The sequence below is a fragment of the Taudactylus pleione genome, unplaced genomic scaffold (genome assembly GCF_031769625.1).
Source record: "Taudactylus pleione unplaced genomic scaffold, aTauple2 ptg000535l, whole genome shotgun sequence".
Taxonomy (NCBI): Eukaryota; Metazoa; Chordata; class Amphibia; order Anura; family Myobatrachidae; genus Taudactylus; species Taudactylus pleione.
The window spans coordinates 8,436,386-8,457,157 of NW_028284937.1; the positions used below are offsets into that span (position 1 = coordinate 8,436,386).

The 20,772-nt window shown below is 43.5% G+C and overlaps 1 protein-coding gene across 1 annotated transcript in view; it reads right to left on the minus strand.

Annotated features, from left to right (window-relative positions):
• PTPRH (protein tyrosine phosphatase receptor type H) overlaps window positions 1-20,772 on the minus strand; it is a 157,262-nt gene that overhangs the window by 108,586 nt on the left and 27,904 nt on the right. The window contains exons 5-6 of the mRNA XM_088450970.1: window positions 15,674-15,934; window positions 9,288-9,554 (exon numbers count right to left, since the gene is read on the minus strand). Coding sequence (XP_088307096.1) covers window positions 9,288-9,554; window positions 15,674-15,934 — 528 coding nt within the window. The remainder of the gene's footprint in view (window positions 1-9,287; window positions 9,555-15,673; window positions 15,935-20,772) is intronic.

Consider the following 20,772-nt stretch of genomic DNA (forward strand, 5'->3'; position numbering starts at 1 on the left):
GGCTTCCTGATGAGTCCCTCCACTGCCTGTACCTGCCCATCTCTCTCCTGTGCCTGAGTCCAGACCTATCTTCCCGGAACCTGCACCCTGTTCTGTCTCCTTGCTGCCGGTTCCATTCTCCGTCCCTCGCAGCTGGTATTTGTGTTGCCCCTTTCCTAGTGTCTTCTCCCACCCCCTCCCTTCCTTTCCCTTTCACTCCTTCCTTCCCTTCTCTTTCCTCCTCTTCATTCCTTACATCATTCCCCTGTCTGGTTTTCCTGCCCTCTTTTTTTCTGCAGCAGGTGTATAGAGATTAACCTCAGCTGAGGTGCTAAAGACAGACACTGAGAATTGTTGATTTTTTGTTAATTGAGGGTAAACCAACTTTGTTTGACAGCCCTGTCCGCTAGAGCTCATTTTAAGATTCAAACTCCTCTACATTCCACCTCCAAATGTATGAGATTAGACACTGTTTTCTTGGATTCATTTGCTAATTTGTGAATTTTACTGGTTCTTTAAGTCCTTCCTTCTTCAGTTCCAGTACTTTGATATATATATTTTGAGTGTTTACTATGCCTGATACTGTTTCTGGGCATATTTTCTCCTATGTGTTTTTGTTTACTTATACTTCTGTCTCTGTTTTTTTCCTCACTTTCTATTGATTTTCTTTACCCCAATCACCTGTGGTCCCCTTTTTCTTTCTTGGTGCGGTTGAGAGAATTTTTTTGTGCAATGATTGAGCCTGTCTTACTCGCTGGGATGAGACGGGTACCCTTTTTCTTTGATTCCCCTAGAATTGGAGTTGGATGACCGCCCCTGCCACATCCTTAAGCAGTCCCCCAAGTAGCCTTTACTTCTTTGAGATTCGTGTCATGGAATGTGGCCAGGCTTAATTATGCTATCAAGTCGGGTTTTGTCACATCTTAAACGTTTAGCCCCTGATATTAGAAACGCATTGGCTACGAGGTCCTCAGGCTACCCTTAAAAGCACTTTGATTCAGGAATGTGTTTCAGCTTCCTTTGATAATAAGAAGACGGGTGTTGCTATTTTGTTTCATAAAAATCTTCAATATAATATTATTGAGGTGGTATCTGATAAAGAGGGTCGTTTCCTGTTGTTGTGTCTATTGACCCATGGCGAAATTTTACAATTCTTAATATTAACGCCCCCAATACTCCAAATTTAGCTTTTTACAAATATATATAAAATCTACTTATAAAATATGATACCTCTAACTTAATTGTTGGTGATTTCAATTCTCTCCGTGACCCTCTCCTAGACCACTCAGCTCGACTCCTTGCTATTTCTCAACAACGAATGAATGGTATAGATTTTTTGTGTCCCATCATGATATACAGTAGTTGATACATGGAGTTTGCTTAAACCTTCTTGCAGGGATTCTTCATTCCACTCCCGGGTCCATGATGTGTTTACAAGAATTGATTACCTTCTGGTGGCTGATTCTTTATTTTCTCATTTCCATAATGCGCTTATAGACTCTTTCATTATCTCGGACCATGCCCCTATACTTTTAGATTTATCTAGAATTAATCCTTGGTACACATCCCGCTTTTGGTGCTTTCCCTCCTTTTTATCTCAAAACGATGACTTTCAGACACATCTGAAGAACAAATGGAGGATATATATATATATATATATACACAATAACCTTGAGCATTGGGATGACCCGTTTTATTTTGGGAAGCATCCAAGGCGGTGATGAGAGGTCATGTGATTTCCTACGCCGCTAAACGCAAACGTGCCTATAAATCCGATTTGCACACTCTTAATCTTTACCTCAGATTTACAACTGCCGACAATAAGAAACTCTTTCTTCAGCATAAGCAGATTTTGGAGACTTTTCTTTTAAAGGAAGCCAAGCTTAGGATAGATTACACCAAGAATACTTACTTCTGTCAAGGTGGCAAATCTTGTAAGGTTTTAGTTCATATGGTGAACAGATAGTAGAAACAAAAACAGTTTATTACGAGATTGTTTGACCCTGCTACCAATACTGTTGTCACTTCACCTGTTGACATTACACGTCTTTTTCACTCCTATTTTACAAATCTGTATGCAGACTCTCCTATAGACCCAGAATTGTCCTGTTTTTTTTTTTTCAAGAGTCTGGTTTGCCTTAGTTGTCGACCCAAGAGAGGGATCTTCTTAATAGTGTCATAACGAAAGATGAGATAGGCTTTGTCATCAGGCCCCGATGGCTTTAATGGCAACTATTATAAAATGTTAAACGATGATTTCATTCCTTCTCTTACCACTGTTTTTCAGCAAATTCAAGAAGGGGACCTACAATATCCTACTTTTAATGATGCTTACACAATTCTTTTATTGAAACCTCATAAAAACCCAGATTCTCGTAATTCCTATAGACTAGGGGTGAGCGGATTCGGTTCTACTCGGTTCCGTTCGGATTTAAAACCGAATCTTATTTGGTATCAGCTGTCACTGGTTTTGGATAGCCAATAAGATTCGGTTTTTTAATCCGAACGGAACCGTGTAGAACCGAATCCGCTCACCCCTACTATAGACCAATCACCCTTTTAAATCAAGACTACAAAATTTTGTCTAAAATATTTGCCGCTCACTTACAATATATTATTCCTTCTCTTCTCTCTCCACATAAATCTGGGTTCACCATTGGGAGACATACTGTATAGTCTGAAATGTTCGTTTAGCTGTGGATTTATATTTCACGCCAGGCCATTCTTCCAATATGCTATTAAGTTTAGATGCCGAAAAGGCCTTTTGACAACATTTTGTGGCCCCACCTCTATCCAGTATTACAACTGCGAGACTTTGGCTCTTCCTTTATTAATATAATTAAATATTTTACACTGCTCCTCGTACGAAATTGTTGATAAATGGTCTTTTATTTGACCCTATTCAAATGTTTAGAGGAACTAGAAAGGGATGCCCCTTATCCCCCCTACTTTTTAATTTGACCCTCGACCCTTTATTACGTGTTTTGCAATCTTGGTCCTTGTTTCAAGGTAGTTCCTTTGGAATTATTAATACACTATCCAGTACTGTACATAAGGAGATCAATCTGTACATATATGTCCAGGGCAGTGCAAGGTTCTTTTGCTGCTCCCCCAGATTCCCGAACTTGCTCAAATGATCTGGAATCGAGCCCACATGTGAAACAAAAACATTCAGTTCAGACAGGATGGTACTAATTCCACAGATAATGGCTTACTGTGATCGTTGGTCCTGTATATGTCAGAATTATTACATACACTATAGTTCATATGACATATATTATAGATGGTTAAGTGCTGATTATGCCCTCTTTAATGATTAGGCACACATTAAATCCTACATTTGCCCCTGCTGTGTGCAACTGAGTCTAATGGTCCGAGTTTGGAAAATGCGCGAGTATAGGGTTATACATTTTTAGAACTCACCTTATGTAATAGGGTGCGAGAACATGTTCACATGTTTCTCACACCCCCACAACTCGCAATGGCAAAACACGCATCCAGATGTTTTGCCATTGTGAGGATACAACTCGGGCAATGTAATAGAGTGCGAGTGTTTAACTTGCACACTAACGGACCGAAATCTAGAAAAATAACAGGCTAGCGAGTCTAGTATGACCAGGTGTGCAAGTGACACAGATCCGTGAAATCCATGCACGCTTCTGTGCTTAAATTTTTTTTTTAATTTAAAGAAAATAAAAGAAAAAAATGATGTGGGGTTCAACACTAAAAGCACAATCAGCACCAGGCTTTTCTGAGCCTGTCCCGGTTGTGAAAATACAGAGGGAAAAAAAACGAAGGATTCCCCTATATTTTCATCAACCAGCAACAGGCTCAGTGAGCCAGTCCTAGTTCTGGAAATACAGGGGAAAACATGTGTAGGGGTTCCCTGTATTTTCCATAACCAGCACCGGACTCTTTCTAGCGGAGGTGCAATGTCACAGCCAGGGTACCCTTACACCGGGTCCCCCGGCCAAAGCATTGACACCTGACAGCCAGTCAGCCAAGGCCAGGTATCCCTGGGGAGATGAAGACCCCCCAATAAAAAGGTTCCCACTCTCCAGGGCACCCCAGACCTGGGCTTATAGCCTGGGGGTATCCTCGGCACCTCTGGGCGGTGGGTGCCAGGTTGATTGTGTAAAAACAATAAAATGATAATTTGTCACAGTGTACCGGACACCGGCTTTTACTTACCGGGTCTGGCAGCACTGGGATCTCCATCGGCGGCGGGCAGCGGGCGGGGAGCCCCCGGCGCCCTTGCTGTCACGTCCGCTCCGAGTCCTCCTCACAGTGCTGCTGTTAGTGCAGGTGGCCGCGGCTCCTCTAGGGGCGCGCGCGCTGACCTGCAGAAGAATTTAAAGGGACAGGAGTGCCAAACGTGAAGTCACGTTTGGCGCTAGATTTTAACTTCTCCCTATAAGAGGGAGTCTCTGGCACCAGAGTATAGGCTCTACCTTACTCCAGCGTTCCAGTGTATTTCCTGTTATTCTGTTCCTGACCTTGGCTTGTTTGTTACTCAGATTTCGTCTGACCCCTGGTACTGCATTTGGCATCTGGTTTTGACCTCGGCTACTCCCTGTGACCCGCTTACGTCTGCTCCTTGGTACCGTTTCGTCTGTCTGGTTTTGACCCGGCCTGTCGACTACGCTTAAGTCTTCTGCACTCCATCCAGACTTCACCAGCACTTGTATAGGGAAACCTAGCCTGAGGGACGAAACCTGTGTGTCAGACGCAGCCAAGTCCATACCTTCTTGCAAGGGTCCCTGGTGAATACCGCTGGCACATTAGACTCTGCGCCTCAGGTATAGATCACGTCAATTCCCTAAATATGGGTTGCACCCACAATCCACCCGAGAGCTGCAACATAATTATTGTCTTTTACTGAAGACCTAGAGGTCCCAGCAAGCCTCCCCCACATGCTGGTACTTGGAGAACCACAAATACCAGCATGCAGGGCATTAAGGGACCGCTTGTACCTCTAGTTCACCTGCAAAAGAAATATTAAAATAAATACAAGACTCACACACCGTATTTTTTTTAAAACACACATGCACACTCACATTCACACTAACGCATACTCACCTATAATCCCTGTAGCCATTTACGTCCACTTGTCCATTAGCATCCACGACACCTGTAAAAAACAATTCCATACTCACCTTATCCTAGTGTAGATCACACCCTCTTCATTCCAAGTAGGTATCCAAGCAGATAAAAAAAAAAAAACGGACACCCGAAACCAAGGTGGACAGGAGGAAGAATATGCGTTAACATATACACTTCCTCCGCGCGAATGAGCAGAACACTTGTGACTCCTATCGTTACAGAAGCTGGCAGCCAATCAGTGGGCACCTCCATTGGAACTGTCCGCTGATTGGCTCTGAGTGGTCAGCTTGTCTGTCAAACTTTGCCCATAGACTTCAATTGTGGGAAAGCGTCATTGAAGACTGTGGTGGGAACCAGTACATTATATCCTATGATAGGAACTGCAAGGTTAATAGAGGTGAGGAGGGGGAGCCCCTTTATTGGTGGGGTCTCCGCCTCCCCAGGGATGCCCAGCCTGGGCTGACTAGCAGTCAGGTGTCAACAGGGCCAGATTAAGGTTTTAGGGGGCCCTGGGGCAAAAACTTTGTGGGGGCCCCTATCAATATAATTGTATATATTGTGGCAGTGTCACCAGAGGTGGCACTGGTGAGCAGCAGATTCTGTGTGGGGCAGGGGAGATCCCCCCACACAGACTAGAAAAGTATTGTGGGAAGATGCCTAATTGCTGCCTTGTGGATAGAGCTCAGGTGTGGGCCGATGCAAAAGCAGACCAGTCAGGCTGCCGTGGGAAACAGTCTATGTGGGAATGTGGCAGCCAGAGAGCCCAGTGAAGCTGAGCGAGCCATTGGGGGCTAGGAGGCCTGTGTCTGGACCTTGCAGGAGGCAAGGGGGGTCCACAAACTCTCAGACTGTGTGACATTAAAGCAGTGATGCTGCAGGCTGAGGAAGCCAGGGCCTATATCTGTATGATACAGGGAAGGCCACCAGGACTAACTGTATTTGTGCAGCTGTGGAAGCCAAGCCAAGCCAGGCTGGAGCCGGCGATAGACCTGCAAGAAGCAGGCAGGGACTTTGTTGGCAGACTAGCTGCACTACATTAGAGAGGGCTCAAGAAGTGAGTCAGACGCCCTAAACAAGGGCTAGGTTGTTTATTGTTTTCTGGTCCTTTGTTTTGTAACTGTTTTCCCTGCTGGAAGTAAAGCACCATCTCATTTGTTTTACTTGAAAGCTGTGTGTGGACCCTCATTAAGCACCTAAACACTACACCAATCCACCCTCTGCCGAGCTGATTACCCCCAAGATATCACAATATTTATATATACACATACACCACACACAAATATTTATATACTTACACACACATACATTCACACAGAAAAACACATACACCACACATGCATGTGTCACACATACATTACACACAAACATACATACATACACACACACAAGTCACACACACACACACACACATTTCACATACACACACTTACCTTGCACCATATTGTGGATGGGGAGGGGACCTGGCAGGAAGGCACCATGTTATTAAGCTCCACCCCCCTCGCAGCTTTGGCCGCGATTCGCGGGTCAATCGGAAAGGGCCGCAGCCAAATGGCACAATTGTAATGGAAATGCATCATACTGGCTCCACCTCTAGCTGATTAACCAGTGAATCGTGGCATTTTGCCATGAGGTGGGTGGGGCTTAATAACGGTGCCTGCTCTTGTGCAGTTGCTGCTGCTGTGTGGGGGCCCTTTAGGTGTGGGGGCCCGGGACGACCACCCCTGTTGTTCCCCCTATAATCCGGCCCTGGGTGTCAATGATTTGGCCTGAGGGACCAGGTGAAAGGGTACCCTGGCTGTGGCATTACACCCCCGCTAAAAAGTGTCCAGTGTTGGCCAGAGTCAGAACTGAAGGATGCAGGGAGATCCCTAAAACCTCTGACAAGAACCTCGTGGAGCTGTGGCAGCCAGCTAAGCCAGGCCAGAGCCTGTGTTACCCTGCAGGAAGCAGGGCTGAGACTGAAATTGTGAGTGGGCCAGAAGGCCAGTCCAGATCTGCATATGGCAGAGGGGAGCTACCAAGATTTGGACATTTCATGTGAGAAAGACTTTGCATGTACAGATTAGCTGTGTTCTGGTGGTAAGGGTTCAAGAAGTGAGTTACTTGCCCCGATTGGGCTAGGCATTTGTTATTTTCGTGCTGACATTAAAGTACCATTTTCATTTCTTTTACCTGGAAAAGCTGCATGGGCCCTCATTTGAGCACTAAAACACTGCACCACTGACACCCATCTACTGAGCTAATAACCCACAACATTACAATATATATATACACATATATTTCTATATATATATATATATATATAAATATACATATATATAACTTCCTCTATAGGAAATATATATATTATATATATATATATATATATATATATATAAAAAAATAAGCAGTCCACCAAAGTCTCTCAAAAATCCAGAATATTTTTATAGATTCATTTGATATGGAACAGGGATATTTGGATGCCTTTGTTAGCCAATTGCTGATAATATATTCTGCCTCACTGCCGTGAATGCACCTCACCTCCGCTTAAGATATTAATCACCAGTGATATCCCGGAACAGTGGCAGCGGAGGGGTGCAGGTTCCCAGTGAATCACACTCCCCCAGATACATAGACAGCAGCCACTCGATGTTAGTGGAGCCAGGTCAGCGGGAGCAACATGTCAACGGCGAGTGGATGAAAGGGATTGCAGCAGCTGTAGCGGCAGCCAAGAGTGGTAACTTGATATCCAGAAAAAGTCCCCGTGGTTTAATTACTTAGCGCATTAATCAATGCCATCTTGTGAAGCGGTTTTGTTGCATCCGATTGCACATGTCAAGTGGAAAAGACGCTCAGTGCCATCTGAGTCGCACAGGACTTGATGTGCCAAGAAGCAAATGCAGCAATACTGTATGAGGACACATTTGTAATTCTGGGAGACTTAGCCCTTGCCTAAAGATTTGCAACTGAATTGATTTTTATTAGGTTTATAAAACCTTATTGCACGGTGTTGGAGTATAGGGCCTGATTCAGAGCCGGACGCAATTAGCGTTCGCTCGTTCAGAAAAAGGGGGTGGCTATTCAAATGAACCGTTCGCTCTTTGCGGTCTGTTGACGCCTCCATGTCTGAACGAGCGAACAAAACCTGCGGCCGCTATTTTGTAAAAAACGCCCCCTGGCCGCTCGCATCATACGTCATGTCCGCTATTTAATAGATTAATCGAGTACATCGAACAGCGTATGAACTGCTCGCTATTCTTGTGGTTGGTTTTTCCTACCACAATCTTGCGAGCAGTTCTGGCTATAAAATAACCAAGTGACGTGGTCGATGACGCTGCTGTTTTAATTATGCACACCCTAAAAACGCCCGTTTTGACCTTTAAGAACGCCTGCGTTCGGATCTCCACTCCCCGTTTTCAAGCACCTTCCCCTGTTACCACCCACAAACGCCTCATTCTGTCACTCATAATAGCAGGAACTCGCTATATAGTGAACAAATGATTTCTGGCCGCACTGACTGGTTCGCGCACGCGTATTAAAATCCGTATGCATGCGCAGATGTGAAAACATCGCTCCGAACGAGCGAACGGCCGCTTACGAGCGGCTCTGAATCAGGCCCATAGTTCAGTGTTACGTCTCCCTCAAATAGAGATCACCTTGTTACTGGTGGGGAGCTTACTGACTTGGCCAAGCTAGCACTAGAATCTCTATATTTGAATTGTACTACACAGGTTGGTTAGAAATGTGGGACTCTTTTCTTTAGGTATATTTCAAATTGACTTCTCTGTTTCCGCTACACACGTTGCTCTTCTCTTCTAACATTATTCATTCTTTTATAGCATCACATTAATGCAGCTGGAGTGTACATTTTCCTTTTATTTTTGTTTACCCTACATGTCTGATGTCCTGGAAACTCCCAAATTTCAGGGAGATCTCCGACACTCCCAGTAGAGTAGATCGGACTCCAGGAAGTTGCCACTTCCCTGTTAAAGTTTGTGGTACAGGTACTAGATATCGCCATTCGTGGCAAATTGTGTCTTCTTGGACCAACCCGGCACTGCACAATGCTACAAGTTTAACGCCCTTTAAATATGCCACCACAAGGTTCAAAATTGCATTATCTAACAGGAATTATTCATATTTCTACTATATTTTTATTTTGCTGTATATTGATGGAACTGGGTGAGATTCAATTGAACAATTAACAATAAAAGTAATGGACTTACTTGTTGTTCTTTGTGTTTCCGGAGCTGTAGCGCTCCGCACTCGATCTGAGGTCACAGTGTAGATGGTGAATTTGTAGTTTACTCCTGGTGACAGTCCAGTCACCTGTACAAAGTTGGTTGTTATATTGGTGATGTTCACATTGCCTGGCTGCCCTAACACATTGTAGGTGTATGATTTACTATTAGTATCGTTAGGGATCGTCCAATTAAGAAATACAGAATTCATCCCTCTAACAGAGGCACCGAAGCCAGAGACAGGGGATGGTCCTGAGGAAACAAAAATACAGGATTTATCAAATGCATCCCAGTATCCCAGCACACACTAACAGAAAGTAAAGCAATAATATCTTAATATGCATATATTCTGAAAACAGGGCTGGTATGAATGGTGTTACCAGTGACAGAGCCATTGACTGTCACAAATAAATGACTTCGCTTTTCTTTTTTATTAGCAGTAATACGTCACCGCTTAAATCAGCACTAACGAATAAATTATTCTAAATGTAATTGTTCTGCTCCTCCACTTAAGTAGAAACAAGAAAAGTTTCAATGCAGTGATGAAAAATCCAGTAAATATATCTGCTTTGTGTAATTAAATGGAGGCTAAATAATAAAACAAACAATAAACCAATCCTATTTGCTAGTTCCTAGTCATTGGGTTTACAAATAGCTTTAGTAGCACAACAGAATTAATTCAAATAATTAATTTATATAAAAAATTAATTATAGCAGCAATGAGGTTGTTAGTTGAGCAGATTAGTATCAGAAAGTGCAGTTCAGCGGTTTGTTGGTAAGCCGAAAGGTTAATAAACCAGCGATTTTGATGGAAACAAATATAACGGAGGTTAGGGCTAGAACCGAGGGCACATAAACTTCTAGTCAGGGATAGAAGGGGTTAATAAAGTTAAAGATGTTTGGTTGTTTGACAGCAGGTAGGCAGATGTGATAGGGCGATAGGTTAGGGGGCGTGTTAAGTGAGAGGGTGTACGGAATTTGCTGTGGTAAAATCTGCCTCTTTGAATTTGATCTCCCACCCTCCCTACCCTATTGTGTCTTGTGTCGGCTTTATTTCATAGCAGGGAAAGACCGGCAATATTGAAGTGTCCATCTTGCGGCAGTAATAGTGGTGCACACCCCTTCAATGCACTGATAGGCTGATTTCACACTATTGGGGTCAGCGGCACCTCTCGACCGAGCAGGATGAATGGTGCATTGGCATGGGTGTTGGGGCCGCATCACTTGCTCTGAAAGGGATAGTTGGCCCTTGCAAGTTTTAAGATCACCCTACCCTTGTCTGGGATAGTTGGCCCTCACAAGTTGTGATATACTTTTGGCCTAAGACAAGTGGACGCTGGTTATAAGCCGTTCTTTCTCCTACACACGTCTCCTACACCATACCTACCTTGTAACCAAATAAAGCTGACCAATTTATTTAAACGGCATAACTTGGTCTCGTGTGTTTATTTTAGTTAAGTTTAGTTTAAGTTTATGGGTCACATCTATCATCTGACGATAGAAAGTTTAAGTTCATGCATGCACTAAGTAGATTCCTCTACCTTTTTTGAGGGAGGATGTCTCCAGACTGTCCGTGCCTTGTCTATTTTAATTGGTGTGCCAATATGGTGATCTCATAGCACTCAGAAGCCAAGGTATATACTGTTTGTATGCTTTATACCTGAATATATACTGCTGATAAAGCTTGTGGCTGCTCACCCGGCCACTGGTGGCGCCGAGTCCCAGCGCAAAGGGACCTCCGCTCGTGTAACACGGCCCCTCCACAGGCCCTGGATGCGGGTGATGGGGATATAATCCACCACTACCTCGTGCTGCTGTGTAGAGGGATCTGAAGAAACCGCTGGCCTTGCGGGCGGAGAAACGTAGAAAAAGGAGGGGGATTTAACCCCCTATTGTACCTCAGCACACTGAATAATACCTGCAACAATATATGAAGACTATATGGTCATAGAAATTCAGAGATATTAGTTGCATGCATTTGCAAATACATGGGAGGCTGCTGGGCCACGTCACGGCTTCTCTGTTACCAGCAGTCCCTAACACTAAGGGGTTCACGTCCGGGGCGCAGTGCACCCCAAAAAACGTCCAGCCCAGGACCCCCCCAGGGCATCCCATGGAACAACTAGCACTACTAGAACCCCTCCCTTTCATGCACCTGATTAGTACTGCTAGATTGATTGAGCAGCTGCCATTTTTGTTTGTTTGTTATGAGTTGCATGAAGGAGCCAGCATTAGTAGGGCATGCTGGTTCTAGTAGTGCTAGTTGGAGTTCCATGGGGTGACTCCCAGGTAAGCTGGCTCTCAATTTGGATGCATTTATGTATGTGCCTTTATCATGAGGCCTTACATTTGACAAAATTATATATGTGCCTTTATCATGAGGCCTTATAATTGGTATATTTTACATTTGGGGTGAGCGTTTGGGTGTAGGGCCCCTGGGACTGGTCTGGCTGGGCATCCTCAGGGCATCACCACTTAATACACATAGTTGCTTTTCACATCACCTTTTATGTTTGTTTATTATTCATGTATTTTTTCACATATATTTTAACCTCTCATTCCACACTTAATGATTACTCACACACAGCTATACTTTACACTGCACTGTCACTCTTTTTCCATTTTCGTGTGATGCCCTGGGGGGGTCCTGGGCTGGACGTTTTTTGGGGTGCACTGCGCCCTGGACGTGAACCCCTTAGTGTTAGGGACTGCTGGTAACAGAGAAGCCGTGACGTGGCCCAGCAGCCTCCCATGTATTTGCAAATGCATGCAACTAATATCTCTGAATTTCTATGACCATATAGTCTTCATATATTGTTGCAGGTATTATTCAGTGTGCTGAGGTACAATAGGGGGTTAAATCCCCCTCCTTTTTCTACTTAGTCTGACCCCTCCCTTTCATGCACCTGATTAGTACTGCTAGATTGATTGAGCAGCTGCCATTTTTGTTTGTTTGGGCGGAGAAACGTGTCAGAGGGTCGGGTGTCAGTGACACGCAAGTTGAACGCGGAAACAGGAAGCCTGTACAGCAGTATCCGGTGCACAGCAGCACGAGGTAGCGGTGGATTATACCCGCATCACCCACATCCAGGGCCTGTGGAGGGGCCGTGTTACAGGAGCGGAGGTCCCTTTACGCTGGGACTCGGCGCCACCAGTGACCGGGTGAGCAGCCGCAAGCTTTATCAGCAGTATATATTCAGGTATAAAGCATACAAACAGTATATACCTTGGCTTCTGAGTGCTATGAGATCACCATATTGGCACACCAATTAAAATAGACAAGGCACGAACTGGCGTTTGAACGCAGCTACAAGGGAGTGCATAATTAAGTCCCTGCGACAGCATACGTGGCCAAAGATCTAGATGGCAATAGGGAGTTTCGCAGTTTGTGAGTCAGGGTCAGCTCAACCACAACTGTGCATATGGGTCTAATGTTACCGATGTTTTAGCTGACTTGCAGATGTATGTAATGGGAAGTGGGCGGCTTTATACAGTAGTTGGGCGTCTTAGTATAGTACTGCGATCGCATTCATTTGCATAATTTCGCAACGAGCGGGTGTGCATGCGATTGTAGACTTGCGATCCAAGCTGAATGAGGCCCTAAATACATATTCATATTCTTGCTGCATTCGTCTCAAACAGCCACTTTTTATAATTGGTTAAAGTGACATTCATTTTGTCTGACACTCAATGCAAAATGTGTTCATGCCAGTCGAAAACTTTTAGATATATTAATAGAGTTTATTTATTGGCTTTATCTCTTTTCACTTTTTCACTTTTTTGAATGGGGCCACACATACAGTATGCTGTGGGGTGGCTCATTACAATAAGGGCATGATAGTTATGGGTGAGCATCAATACAAGACGGCAGATTTGGGAGAGCATCAGTATTGGGGGGGGCATATACATTAGAGCATCAATACAGGGTGGTCATTATATTGGGGAAAGTCAATACAAGACTGGTGACATGTTTTGGGACAAACAATACAGGTAGAGTCATGTCATTAGGTAAATCAGTACAGGACCATATTATGGGAGAGACCCATAATATACATATCTTACCTATACTGCTGGATCATTAAGGCATAATTAATTTGTCAATGAGTTTTCTTAGATATGGAGGTTAGTGAAATTGCAATATTTATATGACCAAGGGGCCCATTCATCAACACTAAAATAACGTTTTTGAGGACATTTTCCTTAATTAATGTTATTTTAGTATTCATTAACACACTTAGCACAGGAGATATCACTGATATCTCCTTGCTAAGTCCCCCTGCGTTAATTTCCACACTCCCCATACATTAGTACATTAATATGGGGATATGGAAATTATGCCATTCATCAAATTCCGAAAATTATGTATTTTCGGAATTTGATGGTGTTACTATCCGCCACTGTGAGGTGGCGTATAGTAAGTAACACTTACCTGCTTCCAGCTGGGCAGGTCCCCCGGTGTCTTCCTCCGGCGCTCTGGTCTCTCCTCCGGCTCCGTCTGCTATGCTGACATTGTGTTCTCCAGGCAGAACACAATAAAGTTTAGAAAAAAAATATATATATATTTTTTTCTAAACAGTACTGTGCTCTGCTGGGAGAACACGTGACAGCATAGCAGACGGAGCCGGAGGCTGCTGCGCGGGCAGGTGAGTGTTGAACGGGGGGGGAGGTGAGCGGAGGGGGGAGAGGGGTACACACAAACTTACCGCAGGTGTAGGCAGTGCTGTGCATGCACTGGTTTTACAGATGTAACAGCGCATGCGCAGCACTGTTTCCAGCTGCTGTAAGTTAGAACAGGCAGGGATAACTATCTATTTCCCGAAATGCTGTCATCGCAAAAATGACAGCTTTTCGGAATAGATAGTTATGGAGAGGAGGAATGATGAATTCCTCCGGTAATTAGGTAGAACTCCATGTGAGTTCTAAACCTAATTACCTCATGAGAAACTTTAGGTATGATGAATAGGCCCCCAAATCTGTGGTACAATTAAATTTTTTTTTTTCAAATTATTTTAATGGTCAAACTGTCCATCCTTGGCAGTTGTACAGAAAATACTGCAGTATTGTAAGAGGCACACTGTAAAAATGTTTCTAAGCAATCTCTGCTTGGTAGAGGTCAGCATCTTTGCCCACCAATTCTCTATGAAAGCCACTAGATTTTTTTTTGCTCGCTAAACTACACCATTGTTTTGATTTAGCAGCTATTACCCAGACAAGGCTTACTGTTTGGGCCTACAACATTGTAGTATTTAAAAATGTGATCTGTTAGTAAGAAAGTACAGTGATCAGGTCCTTACTTGCAATTTCTGAGACCTCCTGTTTTCTAGACATGGGTGATGAGAGGGGGTAGGTGGACGGGTACTAATTATCTGGTGGGCCTGGGCTTGCTGGAGCAGCCCAACACACGCAGCAGCAGTCTCCTCTGGCTGTCGGGATGGGGGGCGATCACACTGATCGTGCCAAATCCCCACACGGATTTGCACCAGGCTGAGTGGTTTCTCTTTCTTTATTTTTCTAAGGGAGCGTAAGCGGCCATGCTTCTATTTAGCTGAAAATGGCAACATAATTGTGCCTACTGTCAACCAACAAGAACTGTTGGTTGTCACCAAGTTTTCATAAAATTGTTAGTTAAAAAAAGGAAAAAAAAAAACTTTTAAGGGGTAGCAACCAACGTGATCAAAATCCAATGTGGAACAGACAGGTATAAGTCAGTGAGACAGGACAATCCCGATGACCAACGGCCTCAGCCAGCCTAGGTGCTTGGTCATCAGCCAAATTAAATATGGGCCTGATTCAAAGTTGTGCGCTAAAGCCACTGCAGCTGAAAATTCATACACAGCAGCTGTGTGAAAATATGCAATTGTAGCAGCCGCCGGGATTTGTATTGAGACGCCCACCGGCAGATTAGCAAATCCCAGCATCTGCGTACAAAGACACAACATCATTCACAGCTCAAACGATTATCAGACTGCTAAGTAACTCTATGGTTGCACAGAATGATTGATGGGGACTGCGGAGCCATTTTTTGTGTACGGGGACGCAGGCCGTTAAACTCCCGAAAAAAGTTGCGATACGTCTGCATTTTCCTTGTATTGAAAACATGCTGACGCTGAAACGGTATAGCCACCATTATGACATACAATGGTTTATCCATACCTTATATGTATTATATAGGTGTGCCACATACCTTTGCTTGAACTAAGTAAGTGACCCTAGACATATTGCTTTCTGTGTGACAGTATCATAAATATTTGCCTCAAACTTTGGAATGAATCATTGTCAGACAATGAAGGAGATTTATATATTTGTATGGCACAATTATAAGTGAAATATGGAAGGTTAATTAGATATATTTTGAATAAACATTCACTTACGTGTTGTTGCTGCCTCGGAGACGCCATTGATGCTAGTTCCATTTACATTCACAGAGTATACAGTTATGTTGTAGATGACCCCCGGAAGCAGATCATTTACTGTATAAGAAGTACGGTCGGTAGTCTTATTCACCGTGTCTGATCCATTATTGATAGCTACTATGTACTGTGTAATATTTCCACTAGTGGGAGCTGTCCATGTAACAGTCATTGAGCTCTCGGTTACATTATGTATAACCACATTAGTAACATTAGGAGGGGCTGCAAAAAATATAATACAAATAATATTATTAAGAAACATAATAACAGTAAAGATAATAATAATAAATGCAATAACAATTTGGGATTGCCACATACTACCTGCTGTTTACACTTAATTGAAATAACCTGGATAGGCAAAAAAAATGTCACTTATACCAACATTAATGAATTATGTAATCTGCATTTTGGAGTCACAGTGCTTATAGCCTTATACACAGAGGGCTACTGCCCAAGGAGTAAGGAGTCACGGTGCTTATATACACAGAGGGCTACTGCTCAAGGAGTCACGGTGCCTATACACACAGAGGGCTATTGCTCAAGGAGTCACAGGGCTTATACACACAGATGGCTTTTGCCCAAGGAGTCACGGTGCTTATTCACACAGAGGGCTACTGTCCAAGGAGTCACAGGGCTTATACACACAGAGGGCTATTGCCCAAGGAGTCACAGGGCTAATACACACAGAGGGCAACTGCCCAAGGAGTCACAGGGCTTATACACACAGAGGGCTACTGCCCAAGGAGTCACAGGGCTTATACACACAGAGGGCTACTGCCCAAGGAGTCACGGTGCTTATACACACAGAGGGCTACTGCCCAAGGAGTCACAGGGCTCATACACACAGAGGGCTACTGCCCAAGGAGTCACAGGGCTTATACACACAGAGGGCTACTGCCCAAGGAGTCACAGGGCTTATACACACAGAGGGCTACTGCCCAAGGAGTCACGGTGCTTATACACACAGAGGGCTACTGCCCAAGGAGTCACAGGGCTCATACACACAGAGGGCTACTGCCCAAGCAGTCATAGTGGTTATAGCCTTATACACACAGTTAGCTACTGCCGAAGGAGTCACGGTGCTACTGCTTATACACACAGTGGGCTATTGCCCAAGGAGTCACGGTGCTTGAATACAGTAACAGTACACAGTGGGATACAGCGCAAAAAAAATGAACTTACTGTATATTATTTTTTTTCCCTTTTTTTATACTTTAAAAATATATAAATATATATATATTTTTTACACTGAAGCAGATGGGCAGTACTTTAATCAGCAGCATACATCAGCACAGCCCATGCAGTCTGGACTCTGGACACAGGCTACTACAGCCACTTTAATTAGCAGAGTAGCGCAGCATACATCAGCGTGCAGTGTTCCTCCTACCCTACAGTCACTTAACAGCACAGCCAATGGAGTCTCTGGAGTCCTTTGACAACGTTGCAGAGCTCTGCACAGCGTGCGTGCCGACTAACAAAAGGTGCCGTGTACCGGGTGCGGCGCCTTATATAGAGGCCGAACGTCATACAAGTCTCAAGAGAATCCGAAGTCCGGAGGATGACGTTCGGCCTCGAAGTGGGATCCGAGTCATACGGGAACACCCAAGCAGTGGCTCATTGTTCGGAGCGGTTTGGATTCCACGGAATCCGAACCTCTCATCCCTAGTTGTAGATATATGAAAGAGCGCTTGAATAACAGTGTTAAAAATGACAGAGAATAAAAAATGGATAAAAGAATAAACAAAGAAGTAAAAAAATTATAATTAAAAGTAAATATGCCTAAAATACTTAAAAGAAAATATACATTGGGGCAATGCTGTAAAGCAAAGGTTAAAAATACAAATCATGAATTGTGGTAATACCACTATGTGTTTATAGCTCTTTAGCGTATATTTGTGGAGCCGGGCAGGAGGGGGTGTAGATGTAACTTGCTTTGATGCCGGATGTCACTTTCTCGATGTATGGAGACACTAGGAACTCCTAACTAACTTGCTCTAATCCTACCTTTGTCTCCTGGCAGTGGTCACTTCTCCTTTCCTCGTAGCAGTGCGATGTTGTCCTGCGTCCCCGTCCACCAAGTGGTCACAGTCGCACTTCCAGTCTCCAGTTCGGTGTCTATCGGCTTTCCCACTACCCGACGCATTTCATGCAATGATGCACTTTGTCAAGTTAGTTAGGAGTTCCTAGTGTCTCCATATATTGAGCAAGTGACAGCCGGCCTCAAAGCAAGTTACATCTACACCCCCTGCTGCCCCGGTCCACAAATATACGCTAAAGAGTTATAAATACATAGGCCCGTATTCAATTAGTTTCACACCAGCGATAAAGTTTTGCCTGCCGCACTTTTCGCCTACATCGCGTGTTTTGGCTACAACTTTTCGTGCGCGCCCCCGCCATTCGCCATATTCAATTCCGAAAGATGGGAAAACGCGTCCCAGGCAAATGTGAAGCGGGCGTAAAGTGCTGTCAGATTTGGGGAAATCAGCCTGATACCCCCCAAGCCCTAATGAAGCTATTTGTGGTACTTAAGTAGTGTCAATTGTTTCTAATTAGTGTCTTTGCACAAGTGGTGAAGAATAGCATTAAGCAGTTTTTTTTGGTGGAAATAAGTAGTCCTGTCAAATTTGGGGTACTTGAAAATGGGTGCAAGCATAGTTTAAAGTCGCTAAAGTGAAGTTTTAAAAAACTTAAAACACGCACCTTAAGCAAGTACCTACAATCAAAAAAACATCTCCCCCATACTTGCAGACCCCCCAAAAGTCTATTTCGCTAGTTTTTATGTTTGTACCCCAACTGTGTACTTTTTTGCCTCCATTTTCAAAATAATATTTTGGGGTGCTCCTCGCTTTTTTTTAGTTATTTTTTGATGCAGTTATCCTTTGGAGGACTGTTCCAAGGGTTCTGAGTGGTTTCCCCACCATTGCACCCCAAAATAAAAAAAAATGCGCTTTTTTTTCTCCTACTATTCAGAGGTAAATCTTTTTCGCCTATTACATTGCATTGCATTTTCGCGTACGCGGAAACTATTTGAAATTGAATACGGAGATAAGCTTCCAACAGGCAAAAATTCGCAATCGGCGATACTTTTTCGGGGATCTCGTCTTTTCGCAGCTTATTGGTATTACCACAATTCATGATTTGTATTTTTAACCTTTCCTTTATTGCCCCAATGTATATTTTCTTTTAATTATTTTAAGCATATTTTCTTTTAATTACCATTTTTTTAATTTATTTGTTCGTTTATTCTTATACCTTTTTTTATTCTCTCTCATTTTTAACACTGTTTTACAAGCGCTCTTTCATATATCTACATTTGTTTGCCTACGCCTAGCTACCTTTTACCATGTGACAGGTCGTAGGGTTGAATCCTCCTTTTTATTTTACTGTGCAGTTATTTTGTGTATGATAGAGCTTATTCCCCTTCATGCTAAGGACCTGGAAGTGACGTGAGTGAGGGAGGAAGTGTGATTCCATGCCCATAAAGTCCACCTAACGAAGAAACTTGTTTGCTGGCCATGCTTCGGGTCCGATGGCTCACCTCGCTCGCCATAAGATTATATTCCACCTCTATGTCCATGTGGATGGTAGGGAATGACATTGGACAGTAGCTGATGGTGTCAGGATCCTCTCCGTGAAGGGCATCTAGACACTACCTTCTGTATATGAGTTGCTGACAGGATCTCCACTACCCTACAGGCTTATATCATCTTATCGCACATTCTATCTATATCAAATTTTATTTGCTACCACATGTACAGTGACCTATTCTGCAGAACCACAGCTGTATTATATAGACAGCCTTTTCAGTCTGTATTAATAAAAGTTGGAAAGTTCCAGAAATCTCATTGACTGTGGATTAAGAGATGAACTTGGTTTAACTATATGAATAGTTACACACTGCTTACGTGTAACGAGGGTGAGAATAGTAAGAAGATAACCTCTCTGCGGGCTCAAGCTTCACAGATTTACAGCCAGGCTGGTGTAACCTCACCCATTACAGATCCCCAATCCGGTGACTACATCCATACAGCCGGAACTTCCTACAAGTTCACTCTGGACTCATTGTCACGTGCAGTTGATCTCGGATCTAAGATGTGTTGTCACAGTCAGTTTCACCACACAGAACTCAACTAAGTGTGTGTATCCTGATAATCACAGTCATACACCTGGAAACTCCACATCATGGCAGACTGTAACTCTAATGTAGAAACTGCTCAAAATGCAGATGATGAAATCCCATCACAACACCCGTAGGCCCAAGATGGCACTAAACCTATCCGTATATGGTAAGAATTCTCAAGAGACCAGAGATAAATACATCAGTGAGATAAATTAATACTAAGAAAGACTAGAAAAAGCATGGGATAGAACTGAAATCGATATGATTAAGGTGTCAAATGTAAGGAGTGATCAGGAAGAAATTCAAAATACTTGGGATCAACTCAGGTCCAGTTATCTGACCTATAGATTGCAGTCAGAGAAATATTCCACCTTATTAACTAAAACAAATGAGGAAGAAAGCTTGAAGGAACGTAACATACAGAAAGACATTGATCAGCGATGTGACAGTCTTAAATGTAATGCAGTCAAAGAGGCTGAAACTAAATTAGACTGCCCGAGGGAAGTTCAGCCCCAACGCTCTAGTTCATCCAGCCATTAGTAAAAAAAAAAAAATCAAGATTGTTGCGCTCTAACATGTCCACAATGAGCGCTCCCACCATCAAAGCAAGTGCAGACACTGATGCTGCAAAAGCATGAGCCTCTTATTAAGAAATGGAGATTGCATTAAAGTTAGAAAAAGCGTGTCTGGAAGTCAGTTTAGATGCACTGCGTCAAGAGAAAGAAGCAGCTGCTGCTGTGTCACAGGCTGACGTCCTTGAAGCAGCCATAAACCGAGATAGCAGAGAGAATTTAAGTAGCCAAATTATCTCAGAAGACCCTGATAAATGCACCAGAGAATATGTACTAAGTCATACCAGTAAGCACAGGAGCTTCCCCTGTTCTGACAATGAGGAACCAGTTGTAAATGCTGAACCTTTAAAGATACAATCCAACAGGCA